The 14,153-nt window shown below is 43.5% G+C and overlaps 1 protein-coding gene across 3 annotated transcripts in view; it reads right to left on the reverse strand.

Moving 5' to 3' along the window:
• The window catches only part of LOC146690116 (titin-like), a 218,377-nt gene that overhangs the window by 66,976 nt on the left and 137,248 nt on the right, over window positions 1-14,153 (reverse strand). For all 3 annotated transcript variants that reach the window (XM_085434978.1, XM_085434981.1, XM_085434979.1), the window contains 23 exons: window positions 13,764-14,048; window positions 13,386-13,679; window positions 12,978-13,277; window positions 12,511-12,819; window positions 12,148-12,374; window positions 11,733-12,047; window positions 11,505-11,619; window positions 11,062-11,370; window positions 10,791-10,972; window positions 10,471-10,600; window positions 10,210-10,361; window positions 9,820-9,967; window positions 9,505-9,725; window positions 7,941-8,037; window positions 7,437-7,733; window positions 6,653-6,952; window positions 5,973-6,287; window positions 5,512-5,735; window positions 3,271-3,421; window positions 2,902-3,183; window positions 2,461-2,763; window positions 1,670-1,975; window positions 412-693 (listed from right to left, as the gene is read on the reverse strand). In XM_085434978.1, the coding sequence (XP_085291104.1) occupies window positions 412-693; window positions 1,670-1,975; window positions 2,461-2,763; window positions 2,902-3,183; window positions 3,271-3,421; window positions 5,512-5,735; window positions 5,973-6,287; window positions 6,653-6,952; window positions 7,437-7,733; window positions 7,941-8,037; window positions 9,505-9,725; window positions 9,820-9,967; window positions 10,210-10,361; window positions 10,471-10,600; window positions 10,791-10,972; window positions 11,062-11,370; window positions 11,505-11,619; window positions 11,733-12,047; window positions 12,148-12,374; window positions 12,511-12,819; window positions 12,978-13,277; window positions 13,386-13,679; window positions 13,764-14,048 (5,544 nt within the window). The remainder of the gene's footprint in view (window positions 1-411; window positions 694-1,669; window positions 1,976-2,460; window positions 2,764-2,901; window positions 3,184-3,270; window positions 3,422-5,511; window positions 5,736-5,972; window positions 6,288-6,652; window positions 6,953-7,436; window positions 7,734-7,940; window positions 8,038-9,504; window positions 9,726-9,819; window positions 9,968-10,209; window positions 10,362-10,470; window positions 10,601-10,790; window positions 10,973-11,061; window positions 11,371-11,504; window positions 11,620-11,732; window positions 12,048-12,147; window positions 12,375-12,510; window positions 12,820-12,977; window positions 13,278-13,385; window positions 13,680-13,763; window positions 14,049-14,153) is intronic.

A 14,153-nucleotide genomic window follows, 5' to 3' on the forward strand; every position in this document is an offset into this window, starting at 1 on the left:
TTAAATAGCCTGTTTCTAAGCGATTTGAAGAAAAAGAGCGAACATGTGTAGGTTCAGTCCAGACGGTTCTCATATTTCCTCTTTTTCCGAGGTCGTCATTTAGGAACGTGGTGGGTAGCCGAAAACGTAATATGGTGATGATTTGTCACCTAGCGTAAAATGTTACGCTTTGGGAGTGAGAACGGGTTGCTCAGACAGACAGAGGCACTGTTTTAAGTGCCTTTTCTGAATTTTAGTTTTTAAACCTCTGATTTGATTTTGAGTCATGTACAAGCAGCTGATCACTCATCTCGATACATCCATTAACATATCCTTCATTTCTGGTGTTAGGTGTTGGTTCGGATCAATGCTACTTTTGTGTTGTGTTAGTTCCACAGCTGGTCAGGTCATTAGCTCTTTGCTGTGACTCACCGACCACAGTGATGGTGCAGATTCCCGAGCGAGTGCCAGCAGCATTCTCCACGCTGACACAATAGCGGCCGCTGTGTTCTCTCTTGGCCTTGCTGATGTTGAGGCTGAGGTGGTGGGTGGTGCTGTGGAGGCTGATTTCCTCATCTGCCTTCAGGTCCTCATCATTCTTTGCCCAGGTGATAGCAGGGGCCGGTTTGCCACTGTAGCGTCCCGACAGCATGCAGGTGTCTCCCACCTTTACCATGAGCTTTTCCCTGAAGTCCAGGTCCAGAGTCGGTGGCTCTGCAGGGGTAACAGTTAAGCTAGTTATTATATCAGCTGAAAATCTTCCCCTAGATCATTTTCTCTGATTTAAAAGACCATTTCCACACCTACAACAGTTATAATGGCACATTTTGTCACATTTTCTTACTTCATATCAAATTATTTAATCCTGTTTATTGTATTTCCACAACAACCACGAAGATCAAGTTCCAGTCCATGTGTGTTGAAAATCATACAACAGATGCATTGAAGCCTTTAAAAATAACTTAAAATAAAAATATATTTACAGTTATTCTGTATGAACAAACATAGGCAACAGGAATGTTCACACATACTGTAGCTTAAACCCCACAATCTGTACACATGAAGGTGGGGTTCAAAAATGAGTGAATGTCATCAGTTCAGTATCTAACCATATTTGGACTTCCCTTCATTTGCTCAAATACGACCTAGAAGAACCTGACCTAAAAATGTATTTTTACACATGAATATGACCTTTTGAATATAAAATGTCATAATTTTGTCTTTTCACATTATTTGGAGAAGCAGGGTTAACACAAGACTTCCACACACACTACGGTGAGACTCTGCCATTTAGATATTTGTATTAAATTTTCTCATAATTAGCAAATAACATATTGGCCAAAAGTATGTTTAGTGAGATTAAGGTAACCGTGATCTTTGACAATCAGAATCGAATCAGTTTATCCGTGAGACCAGGAAAACTCAAGTTATCTCCATTATCAGAATAGAACGGCTGAATAAAAACATACAAGCTCTGGCCTTTGCTGACAACTGAAGCATTAAAACATCTCTTTATGCCATTACATGGCAAAACACTGACAAACCTCGAATTACATCCCAAAACCAACTTGCTGAAACAACTGTTATACCTCATAAGCAATGTTGAATCATAGTTACCATCCTTGGTTTTCACATTGGTGAGTCACTAGTTTTTATGATAAAATTAATGTTGTCATGTTGTGTCACTTACCAAGTTCATCCTTGCACTGCACAGGTTTGGTGGCAAAAGATGGTTTGCCTTGTCCCACCTGGTTGACAGCTGAGACTCTGAACTCATGGCTTGAGCCTTCCTTCAGCCCAGTTAGTGTGAACCGTCTGTCCATCAGCTTGTCCTCTCCGCCTACTCTCACAAAGCTGTCATGGCCTATCATTCGGGACTCAAGGACATAGCTGGTCACATCTGCACCACCATCATATTTGGGTGGTCTCCAGGTGACGGAGATGGAGTCTTTGGTAATAGCTGTGATGATTAGATCCTCAGGACGCTCTGGGACAGCTGCAGAAGATACAAACACAGAGTGACAGCAGTTTTTTTTTGTTCTACCCAAATGACTGTCAAAGGGTTTCGTGCCTCACGAGCGGTTGTTGTTGTTTTCCTGTAGATATTCTGCACAAATTGTGAGGAGTTGACTTGTAAAAAAGATTTACTTCTAGGTTATAATTAACATTCAAATTATTGAAAGTATATAATTGAAAAACTATTTTTGCGCTTCCATAGATTTAAAACAAATTTGTAATAATTAATTGATGAATTAATTAATTTTTAAAACGACATAAAATCAGCGTCTTCTAGATTTCATGCCTAATAGTTGCAACTTTGAAATGAGGATTTAAGAAAAAACTTTGTATATAACAATTCAGTAATAACTCCTATTATGTTTTTTCTAGTTTGGTGATTACCCTTAAAATTGTAAAGAAGTTACAACTAAAATGTTAAATAAGGGACTCTTTTCCTTTCAGGTTACTACATGTTGGACTTACAGATGGGATCTTTGATGAGAACCATCTTGTCGGTCTCAACGAAAGGTCCCATGCCTATGATGTTCTCAGCTGCAATCCTGAAGAAGTAGCCCTTGCCATCGATGAGTCCTTGTACTACAGCATTGTTTCTTGTCACTGTGTAAGATACAGAGGTCCAACCCATGCGGTCTGACTCTCTCTTCTCAATAATATAGTTGGTAATGGCTGAGCCGCCATCATCCTCAGGGGAGTACCAGGTCAGCTTGCAGGAGTCATTGGTCAGGTTCTCTCCAGCGAAGGGAAGACCAACTGGTCCAGGAACGTCTGTAGAGATAAGGACGGAGTCAGACTCTGCACATAAAGCTTCCATATTCTACTTGGATACGCGGTTAAGAAAGTGGATGGGACAGCTCTTTATGCATCAGCATGTTCAAATTGTTTGAGGTGAATGTGATTACCCACCCAGGACCTCAACAATGACCGCCTTCTTCCTCTCTCCGCCCTCGTTCTTTGCACTTAGTGTATAAATGCCCTGGTGTTGGCGTCTGCAGTTCTTAATGACCAGTGAATTAGAGATGCCTGTCGTCTCCACCACGGCCTCTTTGGGCACCTCACTGTCATCCCGGCACCAAGTGATCTGTGGGGCAGGTTTGCCGGACACGTAGGCGATAATGCGGATGGTGCCACCGGCATGGACTACGATTTTCTCCTTCACTGAGGCGTCAAGATCCATCTCAGGAGGAACTGCACGAGACGGGGACAATTTTTACGTTTGTGTTATTAACAAAAAATATTGCTTTGCCAGATGTTAAAGTTGGATCTGTATCTTACTTGTTCTGTCTTTGACCTCAATTAGCTCAGACACTAATCCAGGGTCTCCTACTCCAGCAGCATTCACAGCTCGGACTCTGAAGCGGTACAGACCACCTTCCTTAAGGCCAGCCACCACAAATTTAGTTCCTCTGATCTCAGTGTCCTTTGCCTGGGCAGAGGCGAAATGCAAATTAACGTTCATTTAATCATGTTAAAAACACTACATACTGGATCTTCATTGGCTTTGTGGAGATGTCTCAAATCCTGAAGTCAACATTACAACATTAAAGATGAGTTCAGAGCAACTGATGTCACTCTGTAAAGTAAAGATGTGGGTGGCTGTAGTGGTTCGATCCCAGGCTGCATCCTGGCTGCATGCCAAATATCCTTGGGCAAGATACTAACCCCATGTTTGCCTACTGGTGGTGGTCAGAGGGCCCGGTGGCGCCTGTGTCCGGCAGCCTCGCCTCTGTCAGTGCGCCCCAGGGCAGCTGTGGCTACATGTAGCTGCCATCGCCAGTGTGTGAATGAATGGGTGAATGACTGAATGTAGTGTAAAGCGCTTTGGGGTCCTATGGACTAGAAAAGCGCTATACAAATGCAGGCCATTTACCATTTACATATATACACAGATTACATTATTTTACTGCATCATTACAACCATAGTGCTCTATCTCTTCATAGATTTAATGCATTGGTGTCTTATGTTAGTCTTTTCCTCTTTCTCTCTCGCTCTACCGCCCTCGCTCTCTCCTGCGCAACTAGGTTAATTGGGAACCCTCCTGCATATTGATTGCAGGGTGCCGTCAGCCCGTATAAAGCTAAGCCGGTGTTTTTCTGGATCGTTCCTCCCGTGCGTTTGGCGCAAAGCAGCAGTAAATGCTGGCACACCGCGACGGATTGATCAGCAAGCGAGTAGATCATATGACAGCTACAGGTAGTGATGGTGAGATGAACTGAAGCTTCCATCCAACCGGTCGACTCATGGTTCGAAGCATTGTGATGCTTCATTTGCTCTACTGCGCCATCAAGTGGACGATTCAAGTGAAACGGGCTCTGTGATTATAATGATGTGATGTGTAAACCTCTAAACTGAATAAATTGTTTTCATGGTTATTTATCCTGAATATTGTCTCAGTATCTCTGATACAAAAGAGAAAGTGGAAACTATCAGGACAGAGTCTTGGTATGACTGTGTAACTGTTAGCCTCAGACACTCAGTCAATAGTATAATTCAGATCATAGATCAAGTACATTTACATATTTTTATAACCATAAAAAGGAAGCTGACACTTTCGAGACTTTATCTAAGGTGTGAGCATCACAGCAGATGCCTTTGTGTCAACGTAGCTGAGGCTAAAACAGAAAAACGATTTTACAAAAATATTCTGCAGTAGATCAAAAAAGAAGGAAGAAAACTATTAATCAATAAATGAACATTACCTGATGCTGCTGAACTGAAGCAGAGCAAATTACAGAGGTTTTATTAGAGACACAGCTGAGCGTTTTGCAATTTTGCATAATGTTAAAAAGTTTACATTTGTTCAGAAGCCTATTGAACGGCAGAAATTAGGTTTTCTTTTCGGAAGTAAGTAGTAGTAAGTGGGAAATCAGCTGTGTTTTGCTGCCCATTTTATTTTGAACCTGGACAATTACCACCAGCACGAGTTGTAGTTTGACTCGTGGGGCGCAAGCCTTCCAGTTTGGTGTGTGTGTGTGTGTGTCTTTTATTAAAGTAATCACAGTTGGTTTTAGTTTTTATGATCTGTAGCGAGCCTGACGCTCAGTGTCCTTTTATTCTTTTAACGTATTGCTCTGTGTTGTATTTCAGTGGACGGAGGACGTGCCAGTGGCCCTGGGACCTCAGGTGGGGGGTCGTTTTCACACTTTCTTTTGCACAGCACCGGGTGGGCTGTAGTGATTTTCTTTTTGTGTGATTTTCTTTTGGGTCCACGGCTGCTGGTAAGTCCAAGTTCCATGATTGTTTTATTTTTAACTTGAGGATACTGTCAACAACGACGCTACCTTTTGCTTTCTAATATTTTATTTATTTTAACCGTAAATAAAACTGTATTAATATTGGAGCCAACCTGCCTCGGTGTGCATCCTCGAATCTGTGCGGCCTCTTTTTATTCCTTTTATCTATTTTTCTTAAATGTATATTTCCTGGGGGTGAAATTCCCCTAGGTGGCGTTGTCATTTTTCGATTTCTTTTATAACCCCGCCGAACACCTGGTCACAATCTGTTTCTCTTTTTACCTTCTCCCAGGCCTCTTCAGTTTCTGTTTCCTTCTCCTCTTCAGCTACACTCAGGAGTAGCCTCCTCTGAGCTTTCTTCTCCTCTTCCTCCTTGTTCACCTCCTTGAACTCCACAATGTAGCCTGTGACTTTTGACCCTCCGTCCACCAGAGGCGGTATCCACTCGAGCTCAACTGTAGACTTTGTCCAGTCTGTTACCTTTGGAGTGGGCGGTCCAGGAGGCTCTGCATGCACAAATTGAAATACTGTAAAGCTCCAGTTTCTGCTAAATCACAAATGTGATTAGAAGCATACACAATGGTAAAACATGTTTCAGCACCAACACAATTTGCTGTCTGGAGTTTGACATTTCATTTGGGATCATTTATTTTAGTTTTGCTCGAGAATTATTTAACAGGATCTAATCTCTGTTGCAATGTTGCTGCTAACATGCTTTAACACAATAATAACTTCTGTCTTACTGATGGGGTCTCTGCAGAGTATGGGGTCAGAAGGTATACTGGGCAGTCCACAGCCAGCAGCATTGACAGCAATGACCCTGAACTGGTATAGGGCCCCTTCCAGTAGCCCAGTGACATCCCAGTTGTTGCCCAGTGGCAGTGCCCTAATGGGCTCACGGTTGACACGGATCCAGCGCTTGGCAGTGGTCTCCTTCTTCTCGATGATGTAGCCAGTGACGGGGGACCCGCCATCGTACTTGGGTTCTTCCCAGTTGACAGTCATTGACTCCAGACAGACTTCGGTCACAGTGGGCTTCTCACACTGACCGGGGACAGCTGCAAGAGGACAGGGCTGTTATCCACGATCCACCCATAATCAATACATCATTTGTCTATGAATTACCAGACAGACAGATCAGAATCCTCTAGAGCTGTGGGTGTTAGTGACACAGTGTAATATGTAATATTGTCTATGTTTGGCCTGTTAAAGGCCAATTTCTTTTTTTAATATATCCTGATATATAAAACCATAGAACTGACAGTAGTTTTTTTAATATTAGAAAATGATGACGGTAAGTTATGCAGTAAGTGGACCGTAAATAAATAATTTAACATGTAATAGATAATATTAACAAAGTGTAATACAAGTTATTTGTCCTCATTTGTGTAATGAGGGTGAAGACGTGATGGTCTAAACTCACTGAAGAGATTTCTGGCCTTCTCTGGATCACTGACCAGTGGTGGGCCTACTCCAAACTTGTTTTGAGCCATGACTCTGAACTCATACTCATGGTTCTCGGTCAGCCGGGTTACCACATAGGTACACTCTTTGGGATCATTGGAGACATGGACCCACGATTTCCTGTTCTCCTCACGCTTCTCAACCACGTAGTTGGTGATCTTAGATCCACCGTCATCGATGGGAGGGTTCCAGGCGAGGCCTATTCTTTCTGCAAACACCTCCGTGAACTTGACTGGTCCGACTGGGGGACCGGGAGGCCCTACATAGGGAGGGAGGCTGAGTCATATATGTATATCTGAAGAGACCTGGAAATCACTTCAACCAGTGATCAAACCTGCTATCACCTGATAATTAAACTGCTACGAGACTTTTAACCTTGATTTGAGAACATCACACAATTTGAATAAACTGAGTCTCTGTTTCAAAATACAAGTGGACAAAATGACATTCTCATTCTCTCTGAAGATTGCTGTTTTTAATTGAACATTACAAACTTTTTTAGACAAAGAACTTTGGATACTGCAAAGGCTTTGAGTCGGGCATAGCGCTGTTGATTTGAAGGTGACACAGCGCTCTGCCAGGCCAAGCGTCTGGTAATGAAACTTGTACTGCTGTTGCCTTTAAATTAAATTATCTGATGAGAAATATGGTTTGCTGTGATTCAGCTTTGTTGAGAAATAAAATCCAAATATTTTTTAAGAGTTGAAAAGACACATGTAACATCTTTAGGTTGAATTTCTTACCAAACACTGAGAGCTTGATGCCCTTGCAAACAGTGCCCAGACTATTAGTGGCGGTCAGGCTGTAGAGTGAGCTGTCATGCCTGCTGGCTTGCTGTATTAGAAGGGTGCACTTATCCTGGGTTACTAGTTTGTTGATGTGTTGGTCATACTGAATGGCAGACTTCTCCTCAGGTTTGTCCAGACTGGCTTTGTGCCAAACGAGGCTGGGGAACGGACAGCCGCTAACTTTTGCGACAATGCTGATGTCACAGCCCTCCTCTCCCTCCATAGCCTCACGTAGTTCAATAGTGGGCGGACCTGCAGAGAGATGATCCGTTTGTTATGATCGACAAAACAAACTGTTTGTTAATCACCATCATAAAGTTAACTGAATGCAACATTCTCAGGCACACACAGATGTTCGTGAAACAGCCCCTATGAATATTTGACTGAAAAAACAAACGTGCTGGTCAAATAGAGTGGAATATGAGTAGCCTGTCATTGGCTGAAGAGGCTGTTGCTCACATGTCTGATCCTTGATGACCATGGGTCCAATGGTGGCAGAGGGTCGGCTGGGTCCAGCAGCATTTACAGCTTTTACTCTGAACTCATATTCTCCTCCCTGTAGATTAACAAGACAGTCAACACAAAGTTTGGGTAAAATTCCAGTAGAAATTCCCAAATCACTGTGGAAAGTGGGCTGAAAGCTCAGGTTTTATCCTCTCCTGTTATTTTTTGTTGTTAGTTTTTTTTGTAAAAAATATAGATGTCCTTCAGAAGCAACTCTCTCTGCAGGATACATTTTGGCTTAATTCTCAAATTTTGTGTTGGAGAAATACAAGTTAAAATGACAGTAACATCGCAAAGAGATAGAGTGGGTTAAAGATTATGCACTAAATATTAATCATCTTAAAAAACTTTAAAGTAAAAGAAGCAATCTTTATTGCATTATATCTTAATGCATCCTTGATCATCCAGCTAAGGAAATCCCAAAAAGCTGATTCTGTTCATCTGGAGGTAACGTTTTCAGTGGGAGAAGAGTTTTGCCAAAAATTGGTCCACCCCAAGGATCGGGTCCCCCGACACAAACAGAGTAACATAGTGTACGCTGTTACGTGCCAGGAGGAATGCCAGGATTTATACATCAGGGAAAACAAACAACCTCTGGCTAAGACAGGGGTGGGCAATTCCAGGCCGGTGTCCCTGGAGGTTTTAGATGTGTCCTTGAACCAACACAGCTGATTTAAATGGCTAAATTAGCTCTTCAACATGTCCTGAAGTTCTCCAGAGGCCTGGTAACGAACTAATCATGTGATTCAGGTGTGTTGACCCAAGGTGAGATCTAAAACCTGCAGGACACCGGCCCTTGGGGCCTGGAATTGCCCACCCCTGGGCTAAGTGGATGGCACAACACAGAAGAGCCACCTCGTCAGGCCAGGACTCTGCAGTCTATTTACACCTACAGGCCAGTGGACACTCTTTCAAGGATGAGGATGTAACATCCTGGACAGGGAGGGACGCTGGTTTGAGGGCGGAGTCAAGGAGGCCATTTACGTGAAAAGGGAAAGACCATCTCTGAATCGAGGAGGGGGCCTAAGGGTACATCTGTCACCATCTTACAATGCTGTGACTGCAGCCATTCCCCAACTCTCTGTGAATGGGACTCATGGCCATTGATCAGTGGTCATGAGAATTTGCATATTAATGATCTTGAAACTGACCATTTTTCACTGGTGGTGCTTGTTTCAGTTATTGGGCAAATTTCCTGTTTATAAGGTGGGAAACCTGCAGTCAGCTGAGACTGAAGACGTCAGCTGGATGAGTGACGAAACGTTTCTCCCACTGAAAACGCTACACCCCGATGAACAGAATCAACTTTTATTGCATTACATTTTCATCAGTTATCAGTTTGAGTTTTCTAGAAATCATCTTAAATAACTTCCAGAAAGAAAATGATCAATCTTAAAACTAGGACAAAAAGTGACATTTAAAATATGCCTTTCTCCAGCCATGTATTCATAAATGTGATTCTAATTAATACAGGAAACAAGCAGTACATGGAGGAATACTTTGAAGAGGAAAGCCTGACCTCTTTGAGATCCTCCACCACGAAGGTGAGCTCTTCCACATCTCTCTTGTTGCACTGTTTCCAGGTCTCTTTCTCCTTGCCGGTGGTGTCCCAGCTCAATCGTTCAATGATGTAATGCTTCACAGGAGAGCCACCATTATTTTTGGGAGCCTCCCAGCTCAAGGTGACAGTGTTCTTTGTCACCAGGTTAACCTTCAGCTTGGTGGGGGGGTCAGGTGGGTCTGAGAAAGAGGATGGTTAATGTTAGGGCAATTCATATAAACTTTGGAAGTATGTGCTGCATATCTGGAGCTGAAATTCCAAACAAGTCCTCACAGATGGGGTCTCTGGCCCGGACAGGTTCAGTGGTGACAGTGAACGGGCCGAATCCCAATCGGTTCTCTGCTCGCACTCTGAACAGGTAGTCCTGACCCTCTAGCAGTCCTGGCACCACGTAGGCCTGGCTAGCACAGGCTACATTAACCTGATAACAAAGCAAAAAACGCAGCTAATCAATCACAAACAGCAGAATCTTAAAGTTAAACTTAGCTGTTATATCTAGTGCTTCTGAGTCATGGACATATTAGAATCATAGAAGCAGCTTACTATTTAGCCTGGGAGTCTCTATCCATTCCTGCAACATCTAATCAAAGGGACTATTTCCATACATTACTTTTGAAACTTAGCAAAATAGAATAGAGAAACTGACAACAAGGTGATGTTTACCTTGGTCCAGGCCTTGTCGGTCACAGATTTCTTCTCAATAAAGTAACTCTTGATTCGCTCTCCTCCATCTGTATTGGGGAGCTTCCAGATCAGCCTCATGGTTGATCGGGTGATGTCAGTAATCTTTAAGTCCTTTGGAGGTCCGGGAACATCTGCAGGCACAAGCACAGTAAAACATTTAGGACACAGGAAAAAGATGCCACTCTGCCATTGCTAGTCATCTATAAGTATGCTTCTCTTAAAAAAAAGTCACAAACATACCGAGGACAATGACCCTGATGTTGAGGTGTTTCTGTCCAGACTTGTTCTTGGCTGTGATGGTGTAACGTCCAGAGTGAGTCCTCAGACTGACAGGTATAGTCACAACAGAAGTGGTGTCTGTGGACTCCACCTGAACAAGCAAAACAAAAAAATATTTAAAGAATTGTCTTATGTATTTTGTAAGATATACAAACACAAACATAAAAATGCAATGGTTTCATAAAATTGTAACAGACAAGTGAAAAATAAGGGAAAGAAGGGCAAGAACTCTTCAGAAAGGTGATTTTTTTTTTCCTGAAAATGTGGTATTAAGGTCTCACCTCAGAGTCCACAGGCAGTGTGTGGAGTTTGTTTTTCTTGTGCGACTTGGCTTTGCCGTCAAAGTCCCAGGTTACCTTAGGAGTGGGCCGGCCTTTGATGGTGGTGGGGATTCTAATGGGATCTCCAGCACGGATGGAAACCAGGTCATCTGCCATCACATCAAGTGTGATTGAAGGTGGAACTGTTGAGTAGGAATTGATAAACACATCAGTGGATGAAATACACAGTATCTACTTATTGTAGGGAAAATTACTTTAAATTCAGACATACGTTGGACATCCTCAATAAGAACTTCACTAGTGCGGGGGCTGGGATCAGACTCTCCAATGTCATTGACAGCAATGATCCTGAACCGGTAGCGCTTCAGCTCGCGGAGGCTTGGCACTGTAAACTCAGTAGTGGGGTGCAGGGTTTCAGGATCATTTACTCTCACCCACTCTGATGTCCCCTCATCCTGTATCTGGATAATGTAGCCCTTGATGGGACTGCCACCATCACTCTCTGGTGGTTTCCAGGAGAGTGTGACATTGTGTTTTGTCTTATCGGCCACCTCGGGAGCAGCAGGCATGCTTGGAGGAGCTGCAGGGAAAAGCAACAGAATGTGAAAAAAGTATCCAAATTCTATCATTCATCATCCCCCTGAATCTGGTGGCCAACACCAGACTTAAGTAAGCTGGTCGGTTTTAAAAAGACATGCATTGTCCTTTACTTACTGAGAGGGTCAACAGCAAAGGCAGAGTCAGATGGTCCACTGAAAGGTCCGGTTCCTGCTGAATTACAGGCTGCGACCCTAAACTCGTACTCTGTTCCTTCAAACAGACGTGTCACCTGAGAGACACATAATGCAACAGTATTCAATTTCTAAACAAGGAGTTGTACACACCGAGGCAGTGCTTTCCTTAAAATAAATGCTAAAATTACTAGAAAGCCCCACAGCTCACCTGGTACTCCCAGCCTTTCATGCCCCTCTTTGTGATGGGCATCTTATTGACTTTAGCCCAGTAAGCAGTACCTTTCTCTCTTTTTTCCAGCCAGTAACCAATAATCGTGGAGCCTCCATTATCTCTGGGAGGTTCCCAGGTTAGAGTCATGGAGGTCTTGCAGTACTCTGCAATTGTTGGTTTCTCTGGAGGGCCAGGAAGGCCGAAGGGGTCTATAATTTGAACTTCCTCAGTTGTGCAGGGATCAGATTTACCGTAGCGGTTCTCAGCCCGTACCCGGAAAAGGTAGGTCTTTTTGTCTTCCAGGTTCCAGACCTTCAAAAGATGTAGGTGATGTTACCATTGGAAACCAATTGGACTACATTTATTATTATTAATATAACTTGTAGTTGGTGCTACTATTATAAAGACATACCCCATATTTTCTCTCAATTATACTATTTGTAACCTCCTCCCACTGCGGTTCAGGTGGAGCTTCCTGTCCCTCTTCCACCTCAGGCACCTCTGTTACCACTTCCTTCTTCTCAATGATGTAGTTGGTCAGTTCACTTCCGCCATTATCAAGTGGTGCGTCCCAGTTGAGGTAGCAGGACTCACCTCTGATATTGGTTACTGTCACTTTCCTTGGTGGAGTTGGTCGGTCTGAAGAGAAGAGCATGAGTTCAGTCAGGACACTGTCAGCTGGTTACTCTGATACAAACAGAACTAGCATAACTAATAACATAACACCATATTTTATGTTATAAAGTACCACCACAGTGACATGATTTCAACTCACCAAGCACCATGACATAGACCGTGTGCGTGGCTGAACCCATGTTGTTGGAGGCAGCCACAGTGTAACTGCCACGGTCCCTCCTGTTGGCTGCTGGGATAGACAGCATGGTCTTGCAATTCATTCTGCCAGTCACATTTGTCTCCATCAGTAGAGTCTCAGTAGGCTTCTCGATCACTACGTCATCCTTAGACCACTCAATCTTAGGGATGGGGAGTCCCAGGACATCAGCTGGGATCTCGATGGATTCACCCTTCTTCACAGTAATGGTGTCCCCTTTGAACTGCTTCAGCATGTGAATCTCAGGAGACACTGAGAAAGGCAAGACAGAAATCAACCAAATCAGAATGCATGAGCCATGAGCCAAGTTATTAGCGTCCACCAGGGTTGACCTCTTTATTTTATATACATTTCTCTGGAGAAAACTCTTCCATCCATTACTTGAACAAGTAGAAGTTTTCAGGCTTTACCTTCATCATCTTGGATAACCACAGTCAGTGGGATGGATGGCTCACTCTCTCCAATAAGGTTGGCACACTTGATTCTGAACTCGTACATCCAGGCATCATCCAGGCCCTCCACAGTCATAGTCATGTTGGGACAGATCTCAGTGTTGCAGGGCTCAAAGGCCTGCTGGTCCTGCCTCTTTTTCTCAACAAAGTAACCAATGATAGGGCTGCCGCCATCATTACGTGGTGGTTTCCAGGCGAACGTGATGGAGTTCTTTGTGCGTTCAGTGTAGTGGAACTTCTCAGGATATGATGGCGGGCCTGCAAAACCACACAAGAAACTTGTTTCAAATACACTTCCACATTTCACACTGCTTCTAAACACAAAATCCCCAACATCCATAGAATGAAAATAAACGTAGCACTCACCCTGTGGGTCTACAGCCTTGATGGGTCCTAGCTCAACAGGTGGGCCCAGGCCGTATTTGTTCTTGGCGATGACACGGAACAGGTATTCTTGTCCCTCCATAATGCCCACACACTCACACTTGGACGAGGCGGTTTCAACAGGTTGCCTCCATGTGTGCATCTTGGGATCTCTTCGCTCCACGAGGAAGCCGGTCAAGTCACTGCCTCCATCGTCTTCAGGGTCATCCCAGTTCAGAAAGATCATCTTACGAGTGACAACAACAGGCTTCAGGTCTGTGACAGGTCCCGGGACATCTGAAAATAAAACAATATTATCCTGTTTGATCATTTGTTCAACTAATTACAAGTTCAGACTGAATTCTAACGTCCTGGACTCACCCATGACCTCCACTCTGGTCCATGCAGACTTGATGCCACTGGGGTTGCAAGCGGAGATTTGATATTTTCCGCAGTCTTTCCTCTGGACATTCTTGACTGAAAAGATGCTGTTGTTGTCCTCAGTGAGGATCTCCGCACGGTCTTTGTCGGGTTTGCCATCATCCTTGGTCCAGGTGATGGCTGGGTAGGGTTTACCTGTGACTGTAGCAGGTATAAGGAGGTTTTCTCCAGCTCTGATCACGACGCCATTCTTGACAGACAGATCCAATTCAATTACTGGGATCTCTGTTAGTGATGACCAGCAAAGAAGCAAAGAATGAAAAACAAACAAATAAAATACAAGAAGAAGAAGATATACATCAATACGAAATTAAACAAGATTTGATCTAA

The sequence above is a fragment of the Copadichromis virginalis genome, linkage group LG16 (assembly GCF_057382275.1).
Source record: "Copadichromis virginalis isolate Kocher_CV1m ecotype Utaka linkage group LG16, C_Virginalis_male_GT1.1, whole genome shotgun sequence".
Classification (NCBI taxonomy): Eukaryota; Metazoa; Chordata; class Actinopteri; order Cichliformes; family Cichlidae; genus Copadichromis; species Copadichromis virginalis.